This window comes from Crotalus tigris, unplaced genomic scaffold (genome assembly GCF_016545835.1).
Source record: "Crotalus tigris isolate CLP2741 ecotype Arizona unplaced genomic scaffold, ASM1654583v1 scf7180000020932.1150333, whole genome shotgun sequence".
Taxonomy (NCBI): domain Eukaryota; kingdom Metazoa; phylum Chordata; class Lepidosauria; order Squamata; family Viperidae; genus Crotalus; species Crotalus tigris.
Genome location: NW_024098263.1, coordinates 832,614 through 859,866, shown reverse-complemented (window position 1 = coordinate 859,866; position 27,253 = coordinate 832,614). Strand labels below are relative to the sequence as shown.

General features: G+C 46.7%; 1 protein-coding gene across 5 annotated transcripts in view; it reads left to right on the top strand.

The window, feature by feature from the left end:
• Nucleotides 1-27,253, top strand: part of NBEAL2 (neurobeachin like 2) — a 126,691-nt gene that overhangs the window by 65,913 nt on the left and 33,525 nt on the right. For all 5 annotated transcript variants that reach the window (XR_005559810.1, XM_039368796.1, XM_039368799.1 and 2 more), the window contains 20 exons: nt 609-692; nt 1,854-1,952; nt 4,327-4,913; nt 5,753-5,885; nt 8,673-8,792; nt 11,381-11,699; nt 11,984-12,066; nt 12,199-12,291; nt 12,516-12,687; nt 12,831-12,964; nt 15,808-15,967; nt 16,445-16,547; nt 16,685-16,838; nt 17,802-17,960; nt 18,347-18,506; nt 19,483-19,568; nt 20,576-21,271; nt 23,243-23,421; nt 24,657-24,816; nt 26,695-26,832. Coding sequence is in view for 4 of the 5 variants with exons in the window: in XM_039368796.1 (XP_039224730.1) it covers nt 609-692; nt 1,854-1,952; nt 4,327-4,913; nt 5,753-5,885; nt 8,673-8,792; nt 11,381-11,699; nt 11,984-12,066; nt 12,199-12,291; nt 12,516-12,687; nt 12,831-12,964; nt 15,808-15,967; nt 16,445-16,547; nt 16,685-16,838; nt 17,802-17,960; nt 18,347-18,506; nt 19,483-19,568; nt 20,576-21,271; nt 23,243-23,421; nt 24,657-24,816; nt 26,695-26,832 (3,819 nt within the window). In the remaining variant the exon portion in view is untranslated. The remainder of the gene's footprint in view (nt 1-608; nt 693-1,853; nt 1,953-4,326; nt 4,914-5,752; nt 5,886-8,672; nt 8,793-11,380; nt 11,700-11,983; nt 12,067-12,198; nt 12,292-12,515; nt 12,688-12,830; nt 12,965-15,807; nt 15,968-16,444; nt 16,548-16,684; nt 16,839-17,801; nt 17,961-18,346; nt 18,507-19,482; nt 19,569-20,575; nt 21,272-23,242; nt 23,422-24,656; nt 24,817-26,694; nt 26,833-27,253) is intronic.

Genomic DNA, 27,253 nt, shown 5'->3' with positions numbered 1-27,253 from the left:
TCCTTCCCCATTGGTTTGCTTGTTGCAAAAGGTCGCAAAAGGGGATCACGTGACCCCGGGACACCGCGACTGTCACAAATATGAATCAGTTGCCAAGCATCCAAATTTTGATCATTTGATCATGGGGATGCTGCCACGGTCATAAGTATGAAACATAGTCAAAAACCATCTTTTTCAGTGCCGTAACTTCAAATGGCCACTAAATGAATAGTTGTAACTTGAGGACTACCTGGATTCCCTTTCTTGACCTGTCCTGTTCCAGGATTATTTATTTTATTTTATTCTTCATTTTATTTGTGTCCCGCATTTTATTTGTGTCCCGTTTTTATCATAATTGCAAATAATTCAAAGTGGTTAACAGATCCAACATGCCTTCCTCCTCTTATTTTCCCCACAACAACAGTCCTGGGAGGTAGGCCGGGATGAGGGAAGGTGATTGGTTCAAAGCCATCCGGTGGGTTTTCATGGCTAAGGCAGGACTTGAACTCACAGCCTTCTGCTTCCTCTGAACACCCCACTTGGAAGTTCTTGAGGTGTTAGCCCACCCACGAGAAATTTTGTTGCTTTGGGGTGTTGAGATCCTTTTCTCTTCCTTCCCCCCCCCCCAGGTTTTTGACAGCAGCTCTGATGCCATCCCGATTCACGCCATTGGGGTCCTCACTTCCATCATGGCCACCTCCCCCACGGCTAAGGTAAGACACCCCCCCCCCCGGACTCTTCTGGGATATCTGAAAGCATCAGAAGGGCGATTGCAATGCAGGCTGGCCATTTCTCTTGCCTCTGCACCCCAAAGTGAAATGGGGGGGGGGTCCTGCAACTTGAACAGGGTGCAGGACATGAAGACAAGGAAATCAGCTTGCAGGCCAACGGAAATGACTCTGTGGGGTCCTCGGTGCTCTGTGAGCTTTTGGTGGTTTTCTTGCAGGCGTTACGTGCACTTAGGGAGTGGAGTTTGCTCTCTCTTGTCTATATAAGTCACTTGCCCTGATGATGTTACGTAGTTGGGTCATATGCAAGGAAAGCACCCAGCTCAGAGAACCCCAAAGACCCCACAGTCCTCCTCCTCCTTTTGAACCCTCCTAGCAGTGATGACATTCCCTAGTTGGATCATAAAATGTCTGCAAGAAAACCATCCAGGTCAGAGAACACCAGGGACCCCCACAGTTCAACCCCTAAGCTACAAATATTCTCTTCTGTTATGATGGATGGATAGATGAATGGGAGAAGATAGATCGACAGACAGACAGACAGGCAGACAAGGATGGATAGATGGATGATGGATGGATGGGTAGGTAGGTAGGTAGGTAGATGGGTAGATGGATAGATACCGATAGATAAATAGAGATAGATAGATAGATAGATAGGTAGGTAGGTAGGTAGGTAGGTAGGTAGGTAGGTAGGTAGGTAGATGGAAATAGATAGATAGGTAGGTAGATGGGTAGATGGGTAGATGGATAGATACAGATAGATAGATAGATAGATAGATAGATAGATAGATAGATAGATAGATAGATAGATAGATAGATAGGGATGGAGATGGATAGATAGATAGATAGATAGATAGATAGATAGAGAGAGAGATAGGGATGGAGATGGATAGATAGATAGATAGATAGATAGATAGATAGGGATGGAGATGGATAGATAGATAGATAGAGATAGATAGATAGATAGATAGATAGATAGATAGATAGATAGATAGGGATGGAGAGAGAGAGAGAGAGAGAGAGAGAGAGAGAGAGAGAGAGAGAGAGAGAGATGGATGGACAGAGAGAGAGAGAGAGAGACACTCCTTGAAGTTTGCAAAGTCTGCCTGGGTCTGGCAGGGGCTCACTGGCCACTCTCTCCTCCAGGAGGTCTTCAAAGAAAGGATCGGCTACTCCCACCTCTACGAGGTCCTGAAGAGTCAGAGTCAGCCCACCAAGAAGCTGCTGCAGGAGCTGCTCAACATGGTGAGAACGTCGCACTTTCTGATTCAGAAAGCGGTGAATGCTCCAACACTGGAAGTCTTTAAGAAGAGACTGGACAGCCATTTGTCTGAAATGGGATAGGGTTTCCTGCCTGAGCAGGGGGTTGGACTAGATGACCCCCAAGGTCCCTTCCAACTCGTTGTTGTTGTTGTTAGAGAGCCGAGAAACAGGGTCGTCTTTCTTTATTTTTATAAAGTTCATGCTTTTTACATCTGGTCCTTCAAAAATAAAGAGGTTTATTTGGGGCCATGGTCTGAAAGTGGTTTGTCATTGAGTTTTCTTTTGTTTTTGGCAAATTGCTTAACTCACCTTCCCAGTGCTGCCTATCGCTTTGGGATCTCCAGGTGGTCTCCTTTCCCAATCCCACTTAGCCTTTTTTTCAAGGTCAGCCAAGGTTAGCTTCCTGCTAAACTCGCCTTTTTTAACAATAAAGGGGTCATGGTTCTGAAAGAAGAAGCTTTTCAAAGAACTTTGAGGCCTTGTTTACCTTAAAGAATCCTTTTATTGCTGCAGAGCTTCCGCAGGTACATAATGAAGCCAAAAACTGAATTCTCCCTCCCCCCCAATGACCCATAACAAAGCATAACTCACTTCTTCATTTAACAGTCATCAATCACATTCTCCAATGAGTTTGAAGTGTGAACTTTCCCTCCCAGTCTCTCCTCTGGTTACAACTGACCTTGGAAATACTGTACCGAAATATTGTTATGGCTAACTATCCCCCAGTACATACTTCCCCCCCCCCCTTCTAACATTGTCTGACTTTAACTCTAGAAGTGATACACAGGTTAAATAAAACATGTCTGCTTCTTCATATGTTGTCACTCAAGAACATCCGATGTTAGCAGCGTTGACAAAAGGAAGTAAATCAGTGGTTCTCCACCTGTGGGTCGGGACCCCATTTGGGGTCGAAGGACCATTTCACAGGGGTCGCCAAACAACGCAGTCCGCCATTTCCCCCCCCCCTTTTCCTTAGCTGTGCTACTCCCTTTTATTCTATTGGCTTTTGAAAGCCAATAGAATAGACTCTCTTGAATAGAGTCTAGTTCTATTGGCTTTCAAAAGCCAATAGGAATTGTCCAGGCTGTCTCTGCCCTGCTGAGCCCGCCAAAAGTCCCATTCTGCAAACGATGCTGCACTATTTGAGTAGTCCTCGACTTACAACCGGTTGAGTAGTCCTCGACTTACGACCGGTTGGGGGTCGCGGCATTAAAAAGGTTGAGAACCACTGGAGTAAATGATCAGATTAATGGCCTGGGGTATTCTTTCAATTTAGCTTACCTAGTAGGGTAGTTGAATTCTTCATTTGGGCCAAAAAAGGAGTGTATGCTAATTACGTGGGGCTGTCTGCAAATATATAACATTTTACCATTGTTTGGGGAAAAAACCTTTGCTGGCAAAATCCAGGATGGAGTGCACATTAGGAGAAGAAGGATGGGGTCCAGGTTGGGGAATAGGGCTAGAACGATGGGAAAAATCCTTTGGCGGCGAGGAGTGGCTATACAAATTTGATAAATTCAATTCAATTTTAAAAAATCACAAGCTGCTCTGTGCAGCAAAACTGAGCCTGAAATTAGACTAATTAAAATAAGAATTAGACGTGGATAAGACTTGAATTAAAATTGAACTGGAAGAATTAGAATTGAATTACAGTTGAATTACAACTGAATTACATTTGAATTGGAACTGAATTAAAATTGAATTAGAATGAGAATTATATTAGAATTTGAACTGAATTAGAGCTGAATTAAAATTGAACTGAATTAGAATTGAATTGAGTTAGGGATAGAAGAATTAGAATGAGAATTGAATTACATTTGAATTAGAAATGAATTAAAATTGAATTAGAATTAGAATTTTAAATGAATTAGAGTTGAATTTAAATTGAATTGAAATTGAATTGAATTAGAATCAGAATTGAATTAGAATTAGGATTAAAATGAATTGAATTAGAATGAGAATCAGAATGAGAATTGCATTATTCTTAGAATTTCTAAATTAGAATTACATTTAATTAGAATTAGAATCATGATTAGAATTAGAATTGAATTAGAATTCAAATTGAATTTGAATCAGAATTAGAATCGAATTAGAATTCAAATCAAATTGAATGAAATGGAATTGAATTAGAATTGAATTCAAACTGAATTACAATTAAATTTTGAATCAGAATCAGAATTGAATTAGAATTCAAATTCAGTTAGAATGATCAGATTAGGATTAGGATTAGAACGGAATCAGAATCAGAATTAGAATTACTGAATTAGAATTGGAACTGAATAAAATTAAGAGATGAATTAGGGCTAGAATTAGAATTAATCATAACTCACCTTCAGACCTGTGACCCTTTTCCCAGGCCGTCGAAGGGGATCACACCGCCTCCCCTGCGCGCCTCATCCACAATGAGCAGCCGCTCTTGATCCTGATCCAGTGGATTCCCGAGCTCACCTCTCAAGACCTCCAGATCTTCCTTTCGGAGTGGCTGAAGAAAATCTGCAGTGCTTCTCTCCAGAGCCGCACAACCTGTGTCCGGGCGGGCATGGTGGGCTACTTGCTGGACGCCCTGAGCGCCACGCAGCAGAACCTCAACCGCAAGTGCACGGAGAACCTTGTCGACTTGCTGCAAGTGCTCGGCGGTCTCTCGATCCGTCCGGGCGAGTTACGGCAGTTGCTGAGACTCCTCCGGACTGAGCATGGCACGGGTTGCCACGCGTACACGGTGCAAGTCGTGCGAGCTCTTTCGGGCATGGCGCGTAAGGAAGGACCCGAGCGGGCGCTGCAGTACTTCGACCTGATGCCGAGCATGACGGGGATCATGGTGCCCACCATCCAGAAGTGGCCTGGGGGTGGCTTCGCCTTCCACGCCTGGCTGTGTCTCCTGGCCGAAGAAGCCAAAGACGCTCCGGAGGAGACTGGCCGATTGAAGCGGAAGCAGCTGTACAGGTGCGGGCGCCTAGCGCATGTAGGCACTGGGGTGCCACCTTGACTTTCGTGATCTAGGGAGGCTGAGGAATGGGGGATTGGGGATTATGAAGAGGGCTGGAAGCCTAGAGCACATGGAACCAAGATGTCACCCCACGCAATTTTAAGAAATGTGGACTTCGACTCCCAGAATTCCCCAGCCAACGTGCTTTAAGAGGGGTGGACTTCGACTCCCAGAATCCCCCAGCTAGCCCACTTTAAAATGGATGGACTTAAATCAGTGGTTCTCAACCATTTTAATGCCGCGACCCCAACCGAGGACTACTCAACTGGTGCAGCACCGTTTGCAGAATGGGACTTTTGGCGGGATCAGCAGGGCAGAGACAGCCTGGACAATTCCTATTGGCTTTTGAAAGCCAATAGAATTAGACTCTATTCAAGAGAGTCTATTCTATTGGCTTTCAAAAGCCAATAGAATAAAAGGGAGCAGCACAGCTAAGGAAAAGGGGGGAAAAAATGGCGGACTGGGTTGTTTGGCGACCCCCGTGAAATGGTCCTTCGACCCCAAATGGGGTCGCGACCCACAGGTGGAGAACCACTGACTTAAATACTGGCTATGAATTCTGGGAGTTGAAGTCCACCTATTAAAGTTGCCAAGGTTGAACAACACAGCCCTTGACTATCGTAACTAACCATGATTGAAAAGGCAGGGAGGCTTGCTCCGTTCTACTGGGGAAAATCTATTGCCCACTTAGTTTTGGAAATTGGATTTTACCTGCTCAGGTAAATCTAAAAGCCTGAGCTCAAGTGGGCTCCTTCCTTCCGCTCACCCACCTGTCCTTCCTTCCCATCCCACCTAGCTTCTTCACCGCCAGCGGCACCGGCTTCGAAGCCTTCTTCACCACGGAGGGGATGCTGGTGGTGGCAGTCTGCACCAAGAAGGAGTACATGACGGTAGCCCTGCCAGAGATCCCCTTCAATGACGCAGCCTGGGTGAGCAACAGCCGGGCTGGGAGGGCTGGGCGTGTCCGGGAACAAAATCTGGGGGTCCACGAGGTGCCACACACAGCCGACGCTGAACTTAGATTTCTGGTGATTTTGAAGCAGGGGTCCTCAATCTCTGGGCCCTAGCTCACTAATGCAGGGGTCTCCAATCTTTCCGGGTTCATGGACCAGAGAGAAGGAGAGCAGCTTCAAAATTGCAAGCATGGGTGCACACAAGGTCACACACACTGGTGTGGCACTAGCAGCCCCATTCATGCATGCAGCATACACAAATGGGCCACACAACTCACCTGGGCTATTGGCCCTGTTCGTGCATGCGCAAACAGGCCGCAGACACCCACTCCGTGCTAGTCCCCATTTGTGCTTGCGCACATGCGCTAATGGGGCCGCGGGTGCTAGCACGAGTGGGGAGAACACACACCTATGCGTGTGCGCACCAGCTAGCCCAGTGGTTCTCAACCTTTCTAATGCCGCGACCCCATAATACAGTTCCTCATGTTGTGGTGACCCCCAACCACTTATACATCACCGGGTGCCAGGGGCGTGGCCAAAGAAAAGGGGGAAAAAATGGCGGACAGCCTTGTTTGGCGACCCCCGTGAAATGGTCATTCGACCCCAAATGGGGTCCCGACCCACAGGTTGAGAACCACTGAGCTAGCCATTTCTGCAGTCCACTGGCCAAAAGCCCATGGCCCAGTACTGGGCTGCGACCCATAGGTTGGGGACCCCTGCAGTAATGGGCCAGAAGCTGTTTGCAACCAGCCATGGAAAGGCGGGCAAGGGAGGGCAGGAGCACATGCATGCTAATCACGCAAATGAGCTGCACACATGTGCGTTGTTATGGTTCCGGCTAATGAAAACTTCAAAAAACTTCCAGGCATTGATTTTCCTAAAAGTCATTTATTGTTACAAAATGTCGGCACAGGCATAACAGAGGCTTTATGCTAAGAGCCGAGGTGGCGCAGCAGTTAGAGTGCAGTACTGCAGGCCACTTTAGCTGACTGTGTTCAGCAGGTCAGCGGTTCAAATCTCACTGGCTCAAGGTTGACTCAGCCTTCCATCCTTCCGGGGTAGGTAAAATGAGGACCCAGATTGTTGGGGGCAATGTAAATATATATATACATTGCTTACTGGTGTACACCACTTAGAGCAGTGGTTCTCCACCTGTGGGTTGGGACCCCATTTGGGGTCGAACGACCATTTCACGGGGGTCACCAAACAAGGCTGTCCGCCATTTTTTCCCCTTTTCTTTGGCCACGCCCCTGGGACCCGTTGATGTATAAGTGGTTGGGGGTCACCACAACATGGGGAACTGTATTATGGGGTCACGGCATTAGAAAGGTTGAGAACCACTGGCTTAGAGAGTGCTTGCACCTAAAGCGGTATATAAGTCTCATAAATAAATAAATAAATAAAGTTCTCTTCCTCTGAGCAGTTAATTTATTAGTATGTTCCCTCCCTAAATTAACTGTCATATATCATATTATCCAATTAGTGTGAAGGTCAAAGGTTTCCTTCCTCTGTCTTTCCCCGGCTTTGCCCCCACCCCCTTCTGCTCTGTATTAACTCCAAATATACCAGACAGTTCTGCATATTGTCAAAGCAAGAATGTACAATATTTGCAGCATTGACATGCGTTTGATGGCTACTTGCATGGAACTGTCCCATCTCCCCCCTCCCTGGCCAATCCACAAAACCAGAAAGATTGGGGGAGGACAGCTGTGAGGGAGGACAGCTAAATTCGGATCAACTCAGATTACCTTGAGGAGGTTCATGTGGATGGCTGTGTTGTCAAACCCTCCCAAAAAAAACTACACACTTGGGGTGCTGTTTTGAGAGGGAAGAATGCTGGAATATCCACAGGGGAGCAAAAAAGTCAAGATGGCATCTCTGGCCAATTAAAGACTCACAGAGATAATTGCACGATTTGGATCACGTAAGCTTGGCTGCCATCTTGACTTTTCTGACCTCCACTTCCTGTGGCCAACCTTGGGTCACGGTCGCGGCCCTTATCTGGGGAAACCACAGAGTAACCCCCCCCTCTCCAAATCTCTAACCAGCACTGATCAATTTAGGAAGCTTGACAGGAATTTTAAGCTTTGGAGGGGTTGTTTTTAATGGAGTCAAAAAAAGCATCCGATTAAACAGGGGAGCAACTACAGGTGGTCCTCATTTAGAGACTGAAATTGCAAAGGCACTATAAAAGCTGTCTTAATGACCAATCCTCGCACTTACGACCGTCGCAGCATCTCCACAGTCCCGTGATTATAATTCAAACACTTGGCACCGGTGTGTATTTACCACGATTGCAGGGTCCCCCGATCCCATGATCACTATTTGTGACCTTCCCAATCAGCTTGTGACGAGCAAAGTAAATAGGGGAGCTGGATTCACTTAACGACTGCGTGTATTTATTGAACAACTGCAATGTATTTATTTGTTTGTTTAGAAAATTTATATGGCCGCCCATTCACTCTCAACAACTCTCGGCGGCTTTTTTTCCTTAACAACAAAAACATTGGGCATGGCTCACTTAACAACCACATTGTTTAGCAACACAAATTCGGGTCCCAATTGTGGTCGTAAACCAAGACCTACCTGTAGTAAGATGCCGCTTGGAGAATATATCTCTGGAAAAGGGTCTGCTTGGCTGGTAGTTTTCCAAATCGACCCCCGTTTTGTCCACGATGCTATTCATTGTCTTTCCATTCTGTATCCACAACTTGACAAACGTTGGAATGAAACTTGCTAATCTCTGGTTTCGCTTGTTGCTAGCATTGCGTTGACGTTGTCCACATCGTGGGCCGACGGCTCTTCAGCCAGAACCTGGTGAACATTTTTGTAGACGGTCAGCTCTACAAAGTCGCTCAGCTGCGTTTCCCATCCGTCAGCGAGGTAAGATGTCCTTGGATCACGCCGTACGTCTTTGCGGGTCTGTAAAAATTGCACCCAGGAGAACATGGACAACCGGAGGATTGTTAAAATCAGTACTAGTGGTGACAACTTTAGAAAAGCCGGTGATGTCCATCCATCAGGAAATTCAGAGGTAGATCACACTCGATCCTTCGGAGGGATCTAGGACAACTCGTCATGACCACCTCATTGCAGTAAAACTCAACCCACGACAACTTCACCACAGGACAATTTGATGCTATACTAATAATTCATTTCAGTTGTTTTTATTATTGGGGATCACGTTTTCGTCAAAATTATTGTAGCTTGTATTTCTGGATTGACTTTATTTTATTATTATTGGCCCTGGTTCCGTCGAAATTAATTTAAATTTTGTGTTTGTTGAATTGTCCTGTGGCTAGTTGTCCCCATGGTGATTTGGCCGTAGCAAGTTGTCCCATGGCAAGTTGGTTGTGGTGGGGTTGGTTGTGGTGAGCGTCCTATTCCACCTGCAAAGATCCCACAAAAATCCTCTTCAGGAGCAAGGTTGGTGGAGATGGCTCGTACAGGTGGTCCTCAACGTACGATCGGTTGCTGAGCAACCCGTCGGAATTTACAGCAGGCCTCAAAAATGGGCCTTACGAGGTAGATCCCATGTTCTAACAGTCACTCCCACCCTGTAGTCACATAATCATCCTTTGGGCACTGGTCAGTACAGCCATATTTACAACTATTTGCCGCGTCCTACTGTCACTTGATCTCATTTTAATAATAATAATAATGATAAAGTTGGAAGCGACCTTGGAGGTCATCTAGTCCAACCCCCTGCTCAGGCAGGAAACCCTATACCATTTCGGACAAATGGCTGTTCATTTTATGACAGTTTTGATGAAAACCAGCAGTTATTTCCAGTGTTCAGCAAAACTTGCCATAGAAAAGCATTAATGACTTAATATTTTCTGGTTCACTTAGTGACCATAGTAATGTGGGAATGTTACACAAAGTAAATTCCATATACAATGTAAGATTCCATCTATGCTTCCTTTGTTCCTGAGAAAAAGAAACCTATAAAGCTTTAGTTTAGATCCTCCCCCTTGTTCAGAAATTTGCTGATTGTAGATCACTTCTGAACCTTTTGCGCAAAAATAAAAACTTCTCTTTCACCCTTGGAATTCGTAAAAGTCCTTTTTTTTAAGGCTTTTATTTTTTCCACAAGAATAGCATTTGCTGAATGACTGCATTGATTCACTTAACAACCACCACAAAACAGTCGTAAAAATCAGGTTGGTCACATGACTGATCCCGTTTCATCTTATGATCATAATGGGCCAACTCCTTTATGATTGTAAATCAAGGACTTGCTGTAGAGCAGGGGTCTTCAAACTCCTGGCTGGCTGAGGAAGTCTGGGAGTTGAAGTCCACCAGTCATAAAAGGGCCAAGTTGGAAGACCCCTGAGAGTCTGGATCCAAGCCTGCAGTTTCATCAAAATGGCCCTCTGAGGAATCCTGGAAGTCCACCAGTCATAAAAGGGCCAAGTTGGAAGACCTCTTGGTCTGGATCCAAGGCCGCAGTTTCATCAAAATGGCCGACTGAGGAATCCTGGGAGTTGAAGTCCACCAGTCACAAAAGGGCCAAATTTGAAGAGCTCTGCTGTAGAATCATTATTCTTAATAGCCTTCAGATGATGAGCAGAGAAGATCAGCCATGACCCTCCTGATCTTTTGGGCTCCTGAGCTTGGAAAAAGAGGAAAAGTCCACATTTTGGGTTGATTGTCCATCACCCAAGTTAAGAGATGAATAGTTTGCTTTGCTGTTGAACTTCCCTCCATCCAGTTTCTGGTTTGGAGTGGAGATTTTTTCATATCCTTCTTCTCCATTTGCGTGTCATTGTCTTGACTGTATCTCCTCAATCCAAAATCCAGAAGGTTAATTCTACCACCTTCTCCATCTTTTTGCTTCTTCAAGGAGGGAAGTGTGTAAAATCATGGATTTCTTGTAGGAACTCCTTCTTGAGCCTTTTTTGAAAGTTGATGGACTGTTTTAGATACCATCATGAACTTGGAGCTTCCCAGTGAACCAGTTCTGCTCAAAATATAAAGTCTCTTGCCTTGGACAAGGGATTGGACTAGAACAGGGGTAGACCACCTTGGCTCTTTTATGACTGGTGGACTTCAACTCCCAGAATTCCTGAGCCAGCCATGCTGAGGGGAAAGGGAGAGGCTTCCAAGCTGAGCCAGGCTGAGGAATTCTGGGAGTTGAAGTCCACCAGTCATAAAAGAGCCAAGGTGGCCTAGCCCTGAACTAGAAGACCTCCGAAGTTTCTTCTAATCCTATGATTCTACGTCCAGATGTAAAATCCAGGGAGGGATGTTGATGGCTACCATTTAAAGACATCTTCTTCAGATGTTCTCCTGGTAGTTTGGACTTCAGCAGCCACAATCTTGCATGGTCATTTCAGAGGGATGATGGGTGTTTTGGTTCTAGCGGTTTGAAGGACAACAACATGGAAAAAGGAAGGTCTAGCAAATAGGACAAGAACAGAAATATTTATATCTGCTAAATGTCCAACTTTTGTCCTCTTCCTGGCCAGGCCTTCACATCTTGCTTCATTGGTTCTGCTGGCCACCGGACCACCACCACATCCACAGTCTACTCACCCCCGTCTCACTCGCCAGATCTGGAGTTCCCAACGCATCCTTTTCTGAACCGCTCACAGTCCTTCCCAGCATCTTTGGCTTCTCACACCTGGACCCCCATCCCGCCCCGGGAAAGCATGGTTTCTACCATGATTGCGGGGACCCAGGACACCGAGTGGGGAATGCCCACCTCTTTGGAAGGCCATTTGGGGTCAGTCGCCATCTTCTACGAGGCACTCCAGCCTGCTCAGGTGAAGGCCCTCTTCTTGGCAGGTAGGGCTCTGGAGAAACCATGTGTGTTGTCCATCTCACCCAAGGACACTTGAAGAATAGGCAAATTGGACTTGATGTTTGGGATGGGGACATTGATGGTCCAAACAGAGCAGAACAAGAGCAAGGAGGAAAGCAGGAGGTAAGGATGGGACACGTCTTGATGGAGGACCATCATCCAGAACTTCAAGGGATGGTGCTTTTGAGGAGGACCTGCTCCTATCGCACTCTGAGCTTGAGGACACCAAGTCTTCCTTCTTTGACTACAGCTCTGTTTCCTTCCGCAGGACCAAATATTGCATCACCATTTAAGCCGGAGGGAGATTTTGGGGAACTGAGTAGCAAACTACTTTTGTACTACACACCTCAGGTAAGGTTAAGTCTGGATTTCTGCACACCTGTGGTCAGCCTCCTCCACAAAGAGGACCTAGCCTGATGACAGGACCATGTTTGAGATCCTCAGAGCTGTTCTTTGCCTTTTTCTCCTTCGGTGGTTCTCTAGGCCTGTAAAAGCAACATCTGTCTGAACCTTTCTCCAAACCATAACCTGGAAGGGAGGCTGACAGGGCATCAAGTGGTGAACTGGGATGTTAAGGTAGGTGGGAATCCATACTCATGTCTTTGAGGAACCATCTTGGCTGTTGGGAGGAAATTGTCCCAGCTTCTCACTCTGACCTGTTAGCTTCTCTGTAGGACCAAGCTAGATCACCATGGACGTTCTGCCACCGCCACCACCTTTAGAACACTGTTTTGGGGTCTTCTGAGGTCTACAGTGTGATGGTTCTCAACTCATAAAGCTTTGTTTTGGGTTCTGCCTAGGATGTCATCAACTGTGTTGGTGGGATGGGGGTGCTCCTCCCTCTGCTGGATCAGGTGGCATCTCAGAAGGAAGAAAGCAAAGATATCCAGGAGATTCATGACTTGGTGGGCCCAGAGTTGACCTCGTCACGGAGTGCTCAAGGCTTACACATTCCGCTGGGGAAATCTTCAGGTGATAAAAATCTGCAGTTTTGGGGGATACAGAAAGCACAGCTGGCTGGGGAATTCTGGGAGTTGAAGTCCACCCACCTTAAAGTCACCAAGTTGAGCACGAGATTATGGAGGTGATTTGCGTGTTGGTTTTCCCATCTTTAGAGGGCAGGCTGGAGAAGAATGGAGTGGCTGCATTTTTACTACTGGTGAAGAACTTCCTGTGTGGTCATCAAGTCAATCAAGAGAGTTTGGTCCAGTGTCATGGTCCAGCCATCATTGGAGCCTTGCTCCAGAAGGTGAGCATCCATGCACACTTCCGTAAAGGGGTGATCTCATCTAGGTCTCCAACATTTTGACCTTTTTCACAAGACTTTCTTGTTTTTCCTTTGAAGATGTTTCACTTCTCATCCCAGAAGCTTCTTCAGCTCTGACTGGATGGTGGGGAATGGAAGGATTTATACTCCTTGTAGACAGCTGGTCCTTTGAATCCTTTGAGAGCCGTTGAGGCCACCTGAAGGTTTATCTGTGTCCTCGGGGTCACCTGAGCAGTACAAATGGGTGTGGGGGCTTCTTGGAACTGCTGAAAGGATTGTGTTATAGATTGGAGATAGGTGGTGTCGCATCCCTCCCCCTCTGGGTTCAGTTTTAACACAGATGGCCTCTTTGACCCCTCTTTCAAACCAGTGGTCCTCTCTGTCCAAAATGTGGACTTTGCTGTCTTCAAAAGTGCGACCTTTGTCTTTTCAAATGCAGATGGACTGCTTTCTCCTGATGGGTTTGTTCTCCAATGTTGTGTCATACGTTTATAAAGTGGTTGTTTTGTTTCCCGAGTGTACAGATCCACACAGGGCTCACTGCATTGTGCTGCATATATCACGTTGCTCAGTTTCCCTTCTCGGCTGCTTTATGGCCCAAACATGACCACGTTCCTTCCTGATCAGCAGTGTTTCAACATAGTCTTCTCCCTAACCTCTCATTCTAGCTCTGGATCTCTTAGTGGTCTCCTGCCCCTTGTTAACAACGTTGTGTCCTTGCTTAGCTTTCCAAACTCAGCCCAATCCAGAGGGGCTGCCCCTGACGAACTAAATACAGGGTAGTAATAGTAATAGTAATAGTAGTAAAGTTGGAAGGGACCTTGGAGGTCATCTAGTCCAACCCCCTGCTCGGGCAGGAAACCCTATACCATTTCGGACAAATGGCTGTCCAGTCTCTTCTTAAAAACTTCCAGTGTTGGAGCATTTACTGCTTCTGGAGGCAAGCTGTTCCACTGATTAATTGTTCTCACTGTCAGGAAGTTTCTCCTTAGTTCTAGGTTGCTTCTCTCCTTGATTAGTTTCCACCCATTTCTTCTTGTCCTGCCTTCAGGCGCTTTGGAAAATAGCTTGACTACCTCTTCTTTGGGGCAGCCCCTGAGATACTGGAAGACTGCTATCCTGTCCCCCCTTGTCCTTCTCTTCGTTAAACTAGACATACCCAATTCCAGCAGCCTTTCCTTATATGTTTTAGCCTCCAGTCCCCTAATCATCTTTGTTGCTCTTCTCTGTACTCTTTCTAGAGTCCTTGACTTATTACCATAATTGGGACTGGAAAATTCGTTGTTAGGTGGCATGTCATTAAGTGAGGCCTCACATCATCGTACCCCATTTTACAACAGTTTTTGTTGCCGTTATTAAACAAGACATCGTGTAATTGCAACTTGAGACTTCCTGCTGGCTTCCCCAGTGTCGTGGCTTGTCGGAAGCCAGCTGGGAAGGTTGCAAATGGTGATCATGTGACCCCAGGATGCTGCAACCATCATAAGCACCCAAGTCACCAACAGGTGACCACAGGGACACTGTGACGATCATGAGTGCGAGGACTAGTCATAAGTTACTTTTTTCAGAATCATCATAATGGCTGCTAAAGAAACGGTCGTTAAGTCGAGGACTAGTGTGCTGTGACACCATTTATTGTCCGTTGTCAAAAAAGTCAAGATGGTGGCCCCAACCATTTAATTGACACTCCATCTCTTTTTATAAGCATCACAACCCACATATTTCAGACACACGATTGTGACCCTCGTTTTTCCTGACCTTGCCTGCCTGGCTAAGGCCCCATTTGTGTCCCTTCTCTTCGTTAAAGCTAACCTATCAATCAGTCAATCAGAATAGATCTGGAAGGGACCTTGGAGGTCTTCTAGTCCAACCCCCTGCTCAAGCAGGAGACTCTATTCCATTCCAGACAAGTGGCTGTCCACTTGTCTTCTTGAAAACCTCCAGTGTTGGATCACCCACAACTTCTGGTGGCAAGCAGTTCCATTGGTTAGTTGTGCTCACTGTCTCTTTAATTCCAGGTTGCTTCTTTCCTTGGTTAGTTTCCATTCATTGTTTCTTGTCCTGCCTTCTGGTGCGTTGGAAAATAAGTAGACACCCTCCTCTTCTTTGTGGCAGCCCCTCAAATGCTGGAATACTGCTATCATGTTTCCCCCCCCCCAGTTCTTCTTTTCTCTAGACCCAAAACCTGCAACCGTTCTTCATATGTTTAATCATCTTAGTTGCTCTTCTTTGCACTCTTTCCAAAGTCTCAACATCTTTTTTGTGATGGGTTGACCACCACTGGATGCAGTATTCCAGGTGTGGTCTTACTAGGGGTTTTATAAAGCGGTACTAATAGCTCGTGTGATCTTGATTCTATGCCTCTGTTTATACAACCCAGGATTGTATTAGCTTTTTTTGGCTGCTGTTGCACACAGCTGGCTCCTGTATTTCCATAACATGCCATCTTCCAGTCTTTCTTTGACAGCCATTGAGCAAAATAGATCTCCTTTTCTCCTTTTCTGATCTCAGGATTAAAGATCTACCAACCAACCCTTTATGAAAGTCGAGGAGTATGTGTGTCTCTCAATCTCTGTTCCAACAGAACACCTGGTCCCATCCCATAACAATGTGTGAGGCCTCAAGTCCAACTTCAGTGGGAATAATGGGTATTGTAGTCCTGAACATCAGTTCCTTGGCGTTAAATCCCACAAGGTTGGATCTGGAAGAGCAGGAGAGGCCTTGGGGAATGATGAGAAGAAGCCACCGGGACTCTGCCCGTGGACAGAATTCTTGATCTTACGTGGAGGATAAAGTCTTCACGTAGATCTTTCCACGTTCTGCAGGTCTCCAGCCAGGCGATGGACATGAATGTCCTCATGGCCTCCCAGATTCTGATGGAACAGGTGGCCTCAGAAGGACACAACCTCTTGCTTCATCTCCTCTACCAAGCCCTCCTCTTTGACTTCCGCATCTGGACCAACAGTGACTTCGCCGTCCGGCTGGGTAAGTTCAGGATGGTCTAGAACAGGGGTCTTCAAACTTGCCCCTTTTTTGACTTGTGGACTTCAACTCCCAGAATTTCTCAGCCAGGCATGCTGGCATGATGTCCACCAATCATAAAAGAGCCAAGTTTGAAGACCCCTGGTCTAGAATATTGATAGACCCATCGGCCCCAAGAAAACTGGTCCTTCAAGAGAATGAGAAGATCCTTTCTTCACCTTTGGTGCATCACAGAGTCTTTCCATGGGTTGAAATTCTTCTGAAAGGTCAATGACATCCTTTCATTTCCTGAGCCATAACTTGGCTACTTCCTATGAATGTCCTTTCTTTGGACAAGTTGCTCCATTTCCATGATATCTCAAGAGAGATGTAGGTGGGACTCCATGACCATCTAAGGAGGACCCCTGCCTTGAGAATAGGATGGGCAAGATTAGCAGGTATGGCCCACCTTCTTTCTCAACTTGTCTCTCTCTTTGATAGGTCACATCCAGTACCTATCCAATATAATTAAGGACCACAAACAAAGGATAAGGAAGAAATATGGGGTGCAATATATCCTAGATTCCATCCGGACCTATTACGGGTGAGTTAAGAGAACATTGAAAAATCCTCCTTGCTTGGTTCCTGGTCAAGGTGTCCTCTCCTCTAACAGACAACCAGGTGCCCTTGTTCCTTTCCTACTTTCTCCGTTATGACCCTTTTCCTGTTCCTTCTCCTCAGAACCTACAAGGAGAAGCCCATTGCCACCGATGACCTCCGGACAGTGCAAACGTCCCTCTTCAGCCTGATCAAAGACTTCTTCTGCAGGAACATCTCCAGCGATGAGATGCAAAGCACCATGAACTATCTGGCAGCCGTAAATGATGAGCACCAGGTAGATTGGAGACCAAACCAAGAACTTGGATGGATGGATCGATGGATGGATTGGTGGATGGATGGATGGATGGATGGATGGATGGATGGACAGACAGAGGACAGATGGATGGATGAAAAGATGGATAGATGGATAGGTAGATGGATGGATGGGCAGATAGATGAGAGGATGGATGGATGGATGGATGGATGGATGGATGGATGGATGGATGGAGAAAGAGGTAGATGGACACACAGACAGGTAGGTGGATAGATGGGTGGGTGGGTGGATGGATGGGCAGATGGATGGAGGAAGGAACGGACGGACAGACAGGAGTGGATGGATAGATGGACATAGAAAGAGATAGATGGATGCACAGAAGTGGGTGGACAGACAGGTAGGTGGATGGGCAGATGGAGGGAGGGAAGGAAGGAAGGAACGGACGGACGGACCGATAGAGGAGTGGGTGGATGGATGGATGCATAGATGGATGGGTAGATATATTGGTGGATAAATGGATGGATGGATGGATGGCCCTCTCATTCCCAGACAACTAAGCCTGCATATTCAACCTGGCATCTTCCAGATACATCGGACCTCATCTCCCAGAATTCCCCTGCTGCAGAGCCAAAGGCTAGGAGTGTTGGGAGTTGAGGTCAACCATACCTTAGAAAGTTCCCTATCAAAGAAAGATGTTCTGAAGTATGGATTTTTGCATTGGGCTGCTGGTTTTCCGGGCTTACTATAAGAAGAGGTCAAACCCCAGATTTCAGATCTATCCTAGAAAGACCTTGAGCACAAACCGAGATTAGCTGATTAACCATAGGCAACATTCAGCAAGGTTTAACATGCTCATGCCAAGATGTGCTCCCAGAACACACCTGGACACCATTTCATTGAGATTCTAAGTTTAGAACTTTTGGAAGGAAGGTCTACCTGAAGTTGACATGACAGCAGTTTTCCATTTTCTGACGTGTCTCACAGGTATGTGGGATCCTGGAAGTGATCCAAAGTCTGCAGAAGAATTCCTTATGCCAGGACCAACTCTTTGCTTTCCTGTTTGAGCCGGGCAACGTGGAGGTCTTTTTCTCGCTACTCATTCAACGGAAGTTCTCGGATGAAGTCCGGGAGAGAATCTTCAAGGTAGGAATTCATATCCATGAGTCCCAAATATGCTTTTTCAGGAGGCAACTGGACTTTCTTCTTTTTTCTTTGAAGATGTTTCGCTTCTCATCCCAGAAGCTTCTTCAGCTCTGACTGGATGGTGAGGAATGGAAGGATTTATACTCCTTGCAGACCACTGGTCATTGGCCTTCTTTTAGGGAGTCATTGAGGCCACTTGGAGGTTTATCTGTGTCCTCAGGGTCACCTGAGTGGTGCAAAGGGGTGTGAAGCCTTCTTGGAACTGCTGAAAGGACTGGTCAACAACACACCCATTTGCACCACTCAGATGACACTGAAGACACAGACATGACCAGGTACCTCTTTCCAGTGCAAACCACATTGTCTTTTTGTTTGTTTTTGCACAGATTTTGTACAAGTTGTTGAAGTACGAGAAGGTCCATGAACGGTATAAGCATCGCTTGAAGCTGAAGGACATTGGCTATCATGGCTTCATCTCCTACCTGAACGACATCCCGGTTTCCATACTGTTTTTCCGGTGCCTTCTAGAACAAGTCCTTGGAGCAGGTACCTACACAGAGGCTGGCTGGGGATTCTGGGAGTTGAAGTCCACCCATCTTCAAGTAGTCATGGTTGAAAATACTGATATATTATATTCATCAAAGACTATAGACCAGCGAGTTTGTGTCTGGATAACTGGAGCTTAGCAGATTGTATGAACCAGCTGCTTCACACCTGCCACTATGGATTGTTGAGTTTGCAAGAAACAGGAATGGGACAACTCACCACAGCCAACTCACCACAGAGGGACAATTTAACCCAGGGGTTGTCCACCTGTGGGTCGGGACCCCATTTGGGGTCGAACGACCATTTCACGGGGGTCGCCAAACAACGCAGTCCGCCATTTTTTTCCCCCTTTTCCTTAGCTGTGCTCCTCCCTTTTATTCTATTGGCTTTTGAAAACCAATAGAATAGACTCTCTTGAATAGTCTAATTCTATTGGCTTTCCAAAGCCAATAGGAATTGTCCAGGCTGTCTCTGCCCTGCTGAGCCCGCCAAAAGTCCCTTTCTGCAAACGGTGCTGCACCGGTTGAGTAGTCCTCGACTTACGACTGGTTGGGGGTCGTGACATTAAAGAGGTTGAGAACCACTGATTTAACCATTCTATTTAATTGTTTAAAATAAATTAAAAATGATTTTAATTTTTGCCATTCACATTTCATTCTGTCCGTTGTTTTGCATCCTTTCTTTGTTGGTTTTTTCCCTCCTATATCATTTCTTTGATATTAGTATCACTTTTGTTCCGCAGCGAGTTGTCCCATGGCAAGATGGCTGTGGTAAATTGTCATAGACCCACAAGAAACAACCTGAACATGCCTCTTATCTGTAGGATAACATCCATTTGGGATTTCCATGTTCATTATAATAGCTCTCACTGTTTTTCTTGTTTGTGAGAACATGTGCAAGAGAGCTCAAGCCTGTAGCCTTCCTTGGTTTGGGCATAAGCATAAAGCCATTTTGGTCTTTGCTTTCTTATTCTCAGATTCCCCGAACTACAAGGATTTGATGGCTGTTGTTTACCTCTCTCACCGGGCAGATCTGACGGTCAGACTGGACATCTGCAGGAAGGTATGTTGGACTTGGAACACCTTTGTACAACTAGAGTGAAACAGGAAGTGGTTTTTGAAGGGTCCCTTCAACCGATTGTTTCTTTGCAGACATTTCATGACCCAACTAGGGAACATCATCCGTGCTAGAAGAGAGTGGGGTTGTGGAGAGGAGGACAAGAAGGAAGACTGTGGGGTCTTTGGTGCTCTCTGAGCTTGGTTGTTTGCAGAGAGGAGGAGGAGGAGGAGGAGGAGGAGGAGGAGGAGGAGGAGGAGGAGGAGGAAAAGAGAGGCAGAAGACTCAGAGAGCACCAAGGACCCCACAGTCGATGTCCTCTTCCTCTTCTTCCTGCTCCCCTTCCTCTCTCTTCATAAACCCTCTCCCTTCTAGCACTGATGACGTTACCTAGTTGGGTCATGAAATGTCTGCAAGAAAACCACCAAGCTCAGAGAGCACCAAGCACCCTAAAGTCCTCCTCCTCCTCATCTCCTCCTCCTCATCATCATCTTCTCCTCCTCCTCCTCATCTCCTCCTCCTCCTCCTCCCCACTCCTTTCTAGCACTGATGATGTTACCTAGTTGGGTCATGAAATGTCTGCAAGAAAACCACCAAGCTCAGAGAGCACCAAGCACCCTAAAGTCCTCCTCCTCCTCATCTCCTCCTCCTCCTCCTCATCTTCTCCTCCTCCTCCCCACTCCTTTCTAGCACTGATGATGTTACCTAGTTGGGTCATGAAATGTCTGCAAGAAAACCACCAAGCTCAGAGAGCACCAGGGACTTCACCCTCCTCCTCCTCCTCCTCCTCCTCCTCCTCGTGATGAATTAGCTTAGATTCATTGCATAAACACAGGAAGTAAGTTCCAATCTCCCCTGAATGCCTTTGAGCCCTATCTGTTCGTTTCCAGGCAAATGCTGGGGAGATTCCTGTAGTATAAGCAGAAAACAATAAAGTAGAGAGTTGAACTTCTAGGCATGTGGATCTGGTTGTCTGTGCCTCACATTACCTTCCTGTTTCTCTCCCTCTCCAGCTCTTCCACCTAATTTACTCACAGCTTGACATGGTGAAGCAACTGGCCAAGCTGGCAGGCTGGCAGGACACCCTCACCAAGCTCTACGTCAAGGAGTCCTACGAGTCTCGCCAACACAGCCTGTCGAACTCGGCCAACTCAGAGCAGTCCAGCATGGAGAAAGGGAAGGAGCTGGTGGGCTCCACTAGTCCTTTGACCTCTGAGCTGCCAGATTTGGATGTGTTCCTCCCCCTGGGCTACGAAGCGTCTGACCACGAGCTGTCAGAAGGCTTCTTGGACTTGTCCATGTCTCCCACCAACCAGAAGAACAAAGTCTTCCAGTCTTACGCCTTCAAATCCTTCGACTCCTTAGAGCTCGCCAGCCATTCCTCCTCCTCCAACATCATGGACCTCTCTGGGCAGGGAGAGGTCCACCCAGGAGGCCCAGCTGACCGGGTCTACCACCCGCTCTCGCCTTTCTCCAATTCCCCGTATGACCTCGGCTTGGATTTCGGCAGCAGCAGCTCAGCGGCCACCATGGAGAGTGGAAACCAGACCCCGCTCAGCCTTCCCGGGACGCCGTCCCCTCTGGAGAACTTCAAGCCTTTCCCGGGGTCCAGAGCTCGAAAAAGCTCCAGCTTGTCCAACGTGCTGGACGAGACGAGCTACCAGGAGACCCTGCCGAGCGACAGCATCTCCAACACCAGCAACCCTCAGGTGAGTTTGTCATTTGTCCGAAATGGTCTAGGGCAGTGGTTCTCAACCTTTTTAATGCCGCGACCCCCAACCGGTCGTAAGTCGAGGACTACTCAACCGGTCGTAAGTCGAGGACTACTCAACTGGTGCAGCACCGTTTGCAGAATGGGACTTTGGCGGGCTCAGCAGGGCAGAGACAGCCTGGACAATTCCTATTGGCTTTTGAAAGCCAATAGAATTAGACTCTATTCAAGAGCGTCTATTCTATTGGCTTTCAAAAGCCAATAGAATAAAAGGGAGTAGCACAGCTAAGGAAAAGGGAGGGGAAATGGCGGACTGCGTTGTTTGGCGACCCCCGTGAAATGGTCGTTCGACCCCAAATGGGGTCCCGACCCACAGGTGGAGAACCACTGGTATAGGGTTTCCTGCCTGAGCACAGGGGGTTGGATTAGATGACCTCCAAGGTCCCTTCCAACTTTGTTGTTGTTGTTGTTAACATCTTCCTTGGAAGTCTTCGCCTCAGCGGAGGTCTCAGTTTTTTGATCCAGAATTTTGTGCATTCTCCTGGCAGTGGACGCCTTCTTTTGCCAATGCACGGCCATTATTTTTAAACAGGGAGTTCTCAGCTTACATTCACTTAGTGACCGTTTACAGTTACAACGGCACTGAAAAAAAGTGACATATCACTGTTGTTCACACTTATGATCAGTTTTTCATACTTACAACCGTTGCAGCATCCCCCATGGTCACGTGATCAAAGTTCAGAGGCTTGGCAACTGACTCGTATTTATGACGGTTGCAGTGTCTCCCGGGGTCACATGACCCCCTTTTCCAACCTAACAAGCAAAGTCAACAGGGAAATTGGATTCGCTTAACAGTGTGACTAGCTTAACAACTGCAGCGATCCACATAACAGCTGTGGCAAGAAAGGTCGTAAAATGGGGCAAATGTCTTGCTTAGTGACAGACATTTTGGGCTCAGTTGTTTTCACATGACCATGGGGTGCTGCAACAGTTGTAAGTGTGAAAAAAGCTCATGTCACTTTTTTCAGTGCCGTTGTAACTTTGAATGGTCACTAAATGAACTGTTGTAAGTCAAGGATTACCCATATTCTGTGGTAGCCAATAAATCAAACAGAGAGAGAGCGAGAGAGAGAGAAAAATATGGATGGATGGATGGATGGATGGATGGATGGATGGATGGATGGGTAGGTAGGTAAATAGATGATAGGTAGGTAGGTAGGTAGATAGACAGAGACAGATAGATAGACAGACAGACAGAGATAGATAGATAGATAGATAGATAGATAGATAGATAGATAGATAGATAGATAGATAGATAGACAGACAGAAACATAGATAGAGATAGATAGATAGATAGATAGATAGATAGATAGATAGATAGATAGACAGACAGACATAGATAGATAGACAGACAGACAGACAGACAGACATAGATAGATAGATAGACAGACAGACACAGAGATAGATAGATAGATAGATAGACAGACAGAAACATAGATAGAGATAGATAGATAGATAGATAGATAGATAGATAGATAGATAGACAGACAGACATAGATAGATAGACAGACAGACAGACAGACAGACATAGATAGATAGATAGACAGACAGACACAGAGATAGATAGATAGATAGATAGATAGATAGATAGATAGATAGATAGATAGATAGATAGATAGACAGACAGAGAGAGACATAGATAGAGAGAGAGAGAGAGAGAGAGAGAGAGAGAGAGAGAGAGATAGATAGATAGAGGGGAGAGAAAGAGAGAGAAGCAAGCCATTGTGGAAGAGAGAAAATGCAGGCAAGTTAGGGTTGTGGTATCTATCACAGTTGTGTTAGAAAGGACGACTTTTGTTCAAGATGAGGCAGGTGCAACCTTTGTGTCTCCACCTGTCCTGGAGCAGTTTTGGGGACCGCAACCCCCAAACCCTGCGCCACTGTCCTCTCATTGCCTTCCCACCCCCAGCAAACTCCGGAGGAAGAACTCTGCAACTTGTTGACCAACATCATCTTCTCAGTCACCTGGCGGGGCGTGGAGGGCTGGGACGACGTGGCCTGGAAAGAGCGTGGACAGGTCTTCTCAGTCCTCACCAAACTGGGCTCAGCCTGTGAGCTGGTCCGCCCTCCGGATGAGATCAAGCGCAGGTAAGAGGAGGGAGAACGGTGGAGAGTGGCCAGTGGAAGCCCCCAGGGTCTTCTTCAGATAAACCCTGGTTGGATCCGCTGTCCTTCATATTGGGAGTGGGGTTTGCAGGGAGGAGGAGGAGGAGGAGGAGGAGGAGGAGGAGGAGGAGGAGGAGGAGGAGGAGGAGGAGGAACTGTGGGGGTCCCTGGCGCTCTCTGAGCTGGGTGGTTTCCTTGCAGACATTTCATGATCCAACTAGGGAACATCATCAGTGCTAGAAGGGAGAGGGGTTTGCAGAGAGGAGGAGGAAGAGGAATGTGGGGTCCTTAGTGCTCTCTGAGCTTGGTTGTTTTATTTAAGACGTTTCATGACCTAAATAGGTAACATAATCAGGGCTAGAAGAAACTGTGTATAAGGAGAGAACAAATCCTCGCTCCGTTCTAGCATTGATGACGTTACCTAGTTGGGTTGTAAAACATTTGCAAGAAAACCACCAACCTCAGAGAGCACCAAGGCCTCCCCCGTCCTATCCTGAGCTACAAATATTCTTTTGTGTCAGAATATCAATTTTCTGTTCAGATCTTCAGCAGGTAGAGTTCAGTGGGCGTTGTCTACTCTACAAGACAAAGAGAACCTCAGAAGACGGGACCTTCTAGAGACATCGCAGTAGACAATATTGTATCGAAGCAAGACTAGACAGCTTGTGGATCCCATAGTTTCCTCCGGTGCCTCTTTGGCAGACCTCTTCAAGCAGATCCACTCTTGAAGGACCCCAGATCACAAATTTGGCTCCCATTTTGCTCTCTTAAGACCCAACAGCCCGCCCTCCCCACTGAAAGCCTTGGCCCCATCCCCAGGGGGTCTTAGAAACCAAACTATATGTTTAAAAGAAGCTCAGCCTGCCCCCCTTCCAAAATATTTGCCCATCCCTCTGCGGAAGAGATGGGTTTTGAAGAAGGAGAGGACTTTGGATCAGAGATAGGGGTGGAGAGAAAGGGATTGATGATCTTAGAAGAGCAAGGAAAGGACGGAGATAGCCCAGAACTCATTTCTTGTATGTGTCACTGATTGTATGATGTTTGATAGCTTCATTTTCACACAGGAGATGTTCATGCGTGAACGTGGCTGTATTTTAAGACAGGAACACAAACGGAATGGGATCCCACTGCCCATTTTCAGCCTGTGCCTTCTCTCAACCTCAACTAAGCATCCTGCTCCCCTCTCCCACCCCTCATTTCTGCCCCCCACCTCGCAGCCTCCTGGAGATGATGATGGAATCGGCCTTGACGGACCTGAAGCAGACGACCCCAGTCCTGCTGCCGAGCCTCACCCAGAACGCCTTGAAGCTGCTCCATCTCCTCCAGGATTTCCTGTTCTCAGAAGGTCACAACAACCAGGTCCTGTGGAGCGAGAAGGTGGGCGATTGGGAGCCACGGACCCTCGGTGGGAGGGATTGTGCTGAGGTTGAGGAGGAAGGCTTTGGAGGCCTTTGAGCTGCGTGGGAGCATCCTCAGTGCTAGAAGGGTTTGTTAAGAGGAAAAAAGGGGGGGAGGAGGAGGAGGAGGAGGAGGAGGAGGAGGAGGAGGAGGAGGAGGAGGAGGAGGAGGAGGAGGAGAATGACTGTGGGGTCCTTGGTGCTCTCTGAGCTGGGTGGTTTTCCTACAGACATTTCATGACCCAACTAGGGAACATCATCAGTGTTAGAAGGAAGTGAGGTGTGTGGAGAAAGAGGAGGAGGAGGAGGAGGAGGAGGAGGAGAATGACTGGGGGGTCCTTGGTGCTCTCTGAGCTGGGTGGTTTTCCTACAGACATTTCATAACCCAACTAGGTAACATCATCAGTGTTAGAAGGGAGTGGGGCTTGTGGAGAGGAGGGAGAGAAGGAGGACGAGGAGGAAGAGGAGGAGGGTGTTCTCTGAGTTTGGTTGTTTTCTTGCAAACATTTCATCACCCGACTAGGTAACATCATCACTGCTGCTTTTCTTATTGTCTCTTTTGAATGATGTGTATCGTACATAAGTTTATTTGCAATCACAGGTTTTTGCAAAATTGAATTGTGTGTCTGAATGTGCTTTAACTCTAATACGGTGTGTAAAGGTGGTTTACTTCTATTGCTTCCGTTCAAAAATAAAGACAATTTAAAAAAAAAAGCGAAGAAGGAAACCAAAAGGAACACATCCTCTCTAGATAAGCAGGGATTGGCACCTGACAAACCATCGGGCAGAAAACAATGTCCTGGTCAAGGAGAAAAGCCTCTTCTCCTACATGCAGGGCAAAGCTACCACATATAAACAGGGTCACACTGATCATTTCAACAATTCAACCTTGAACTACAAATGTTCTCTTTGATTGGAAAGAAAACTTCAGCAGATGAGAAAGATTGTTAGAGGCCGTAACAAAACAGCCCATCTTGCAAACGTTCCAGATTTAAAAGCTTTAAAGAGATCTTGACAATTTAACGAATCCTCTTATTCAGGGGTAGGCCACCTTGGCTCTTTTATGACTCGTGGACTTCAACTCCCAGAATCCCTGAGCCAGCAAAGCTGGCCCAGGGATTCTGGGAGTTGAAGTCCACGAGTCATAAAAGAGCCAAGGTTGCCTACCCCTACCCTAATTAAAGAGAACTGGAGGGGGCCTACCTTGGTTCTCAAAATTTTGCCTAAGAATTAGGAATTCCTAATTCTTGCCATTCAACTATAAATAGTCCTTGCCTTACAACCATTCCTTTAGTGACCGTTCAAAGTTACAGTGACATTGGAAAAAAACTTATGACCATTTTCCACAGCTGACTATCACAGCATCCCTGTGTTCATGTGATTAGGATTAAGATGCTTGGCAACTGGTTCATATTTATGACGGTCGCAGCGTCCCGAGGCCACGCGATCACTTTTTGTGACCGTCTAACAATGGAAAAGCCAGATCCATTTAGCAACCATGTTACTAACTGCAGTGATTCACTTAACAACTGTGACAAGAAAGGTCATAAAATGGGGCAGCTGTCTCTCACCAACTGTCTCACTTAGCAATGGAAAAGTTGGGGTCAATTATCGTCATATGTTGAGGACCATCTGTGTCCTGGATTAGGTTTAGGAGGTTGACTTTAGAGTCCCACGGATAAGGACACCCCCTCCATGAGAAGGGGTGGGAGAGAGGGAGACCAGATGTAGAACACAGACTGAAGAGTCCTTCCACTGATTGTCTTAAATCCAAAAGAGAAACGTGGATTGTACACGGGAAGGGAACAACAAGGGATTTTTCCTTTGACTCATTGGTCTTCTCGTCTTTCGGCCCTAGATTTATGAGGGTGCCAACAGCCTGCTAGACAAGTTGGGGGTCTGGTACCACTTGGCAAACGGCACTTCGGACTTGAAGGAGATGGCCCAAATCGGCCTGCGGGTGCTGATTGGATACATCATGCTGGAAGACATACAGGTGAGTCTCCAAATTTCTACACAGTCTGCTCCCACGTATGGACAAACCCAGGTTTGTCTTCCCACAGTGATTATGCACCAGGAAGTTAGGGTCAGCTCTTAATGACCACACAGATAGACCTATTCCAGGATGATCTGGCACCCCTGGTCTCGGACACCAGGCTCTTGAGTCCTTGCAGCCTGTGAATGCACAGACACAAGGGAAGGCACATTTTAGAATTAGCGGTTCCTCCAGATCTTGGACATCCGTGTGTTTTGAAATCAGCAAATCCAGCGGGACTGTCAGGTGCTTTGCATAGACTTGCATGCATCGAATCCAAACTAGCTACTTCATTGTTTTCAGCCTATAATACAGGAATCTCTCCAGACAGGCAGCTTTTGCCTGGGAACGACCAGTCTTGGTAAGGTTCACGGGCATTTAG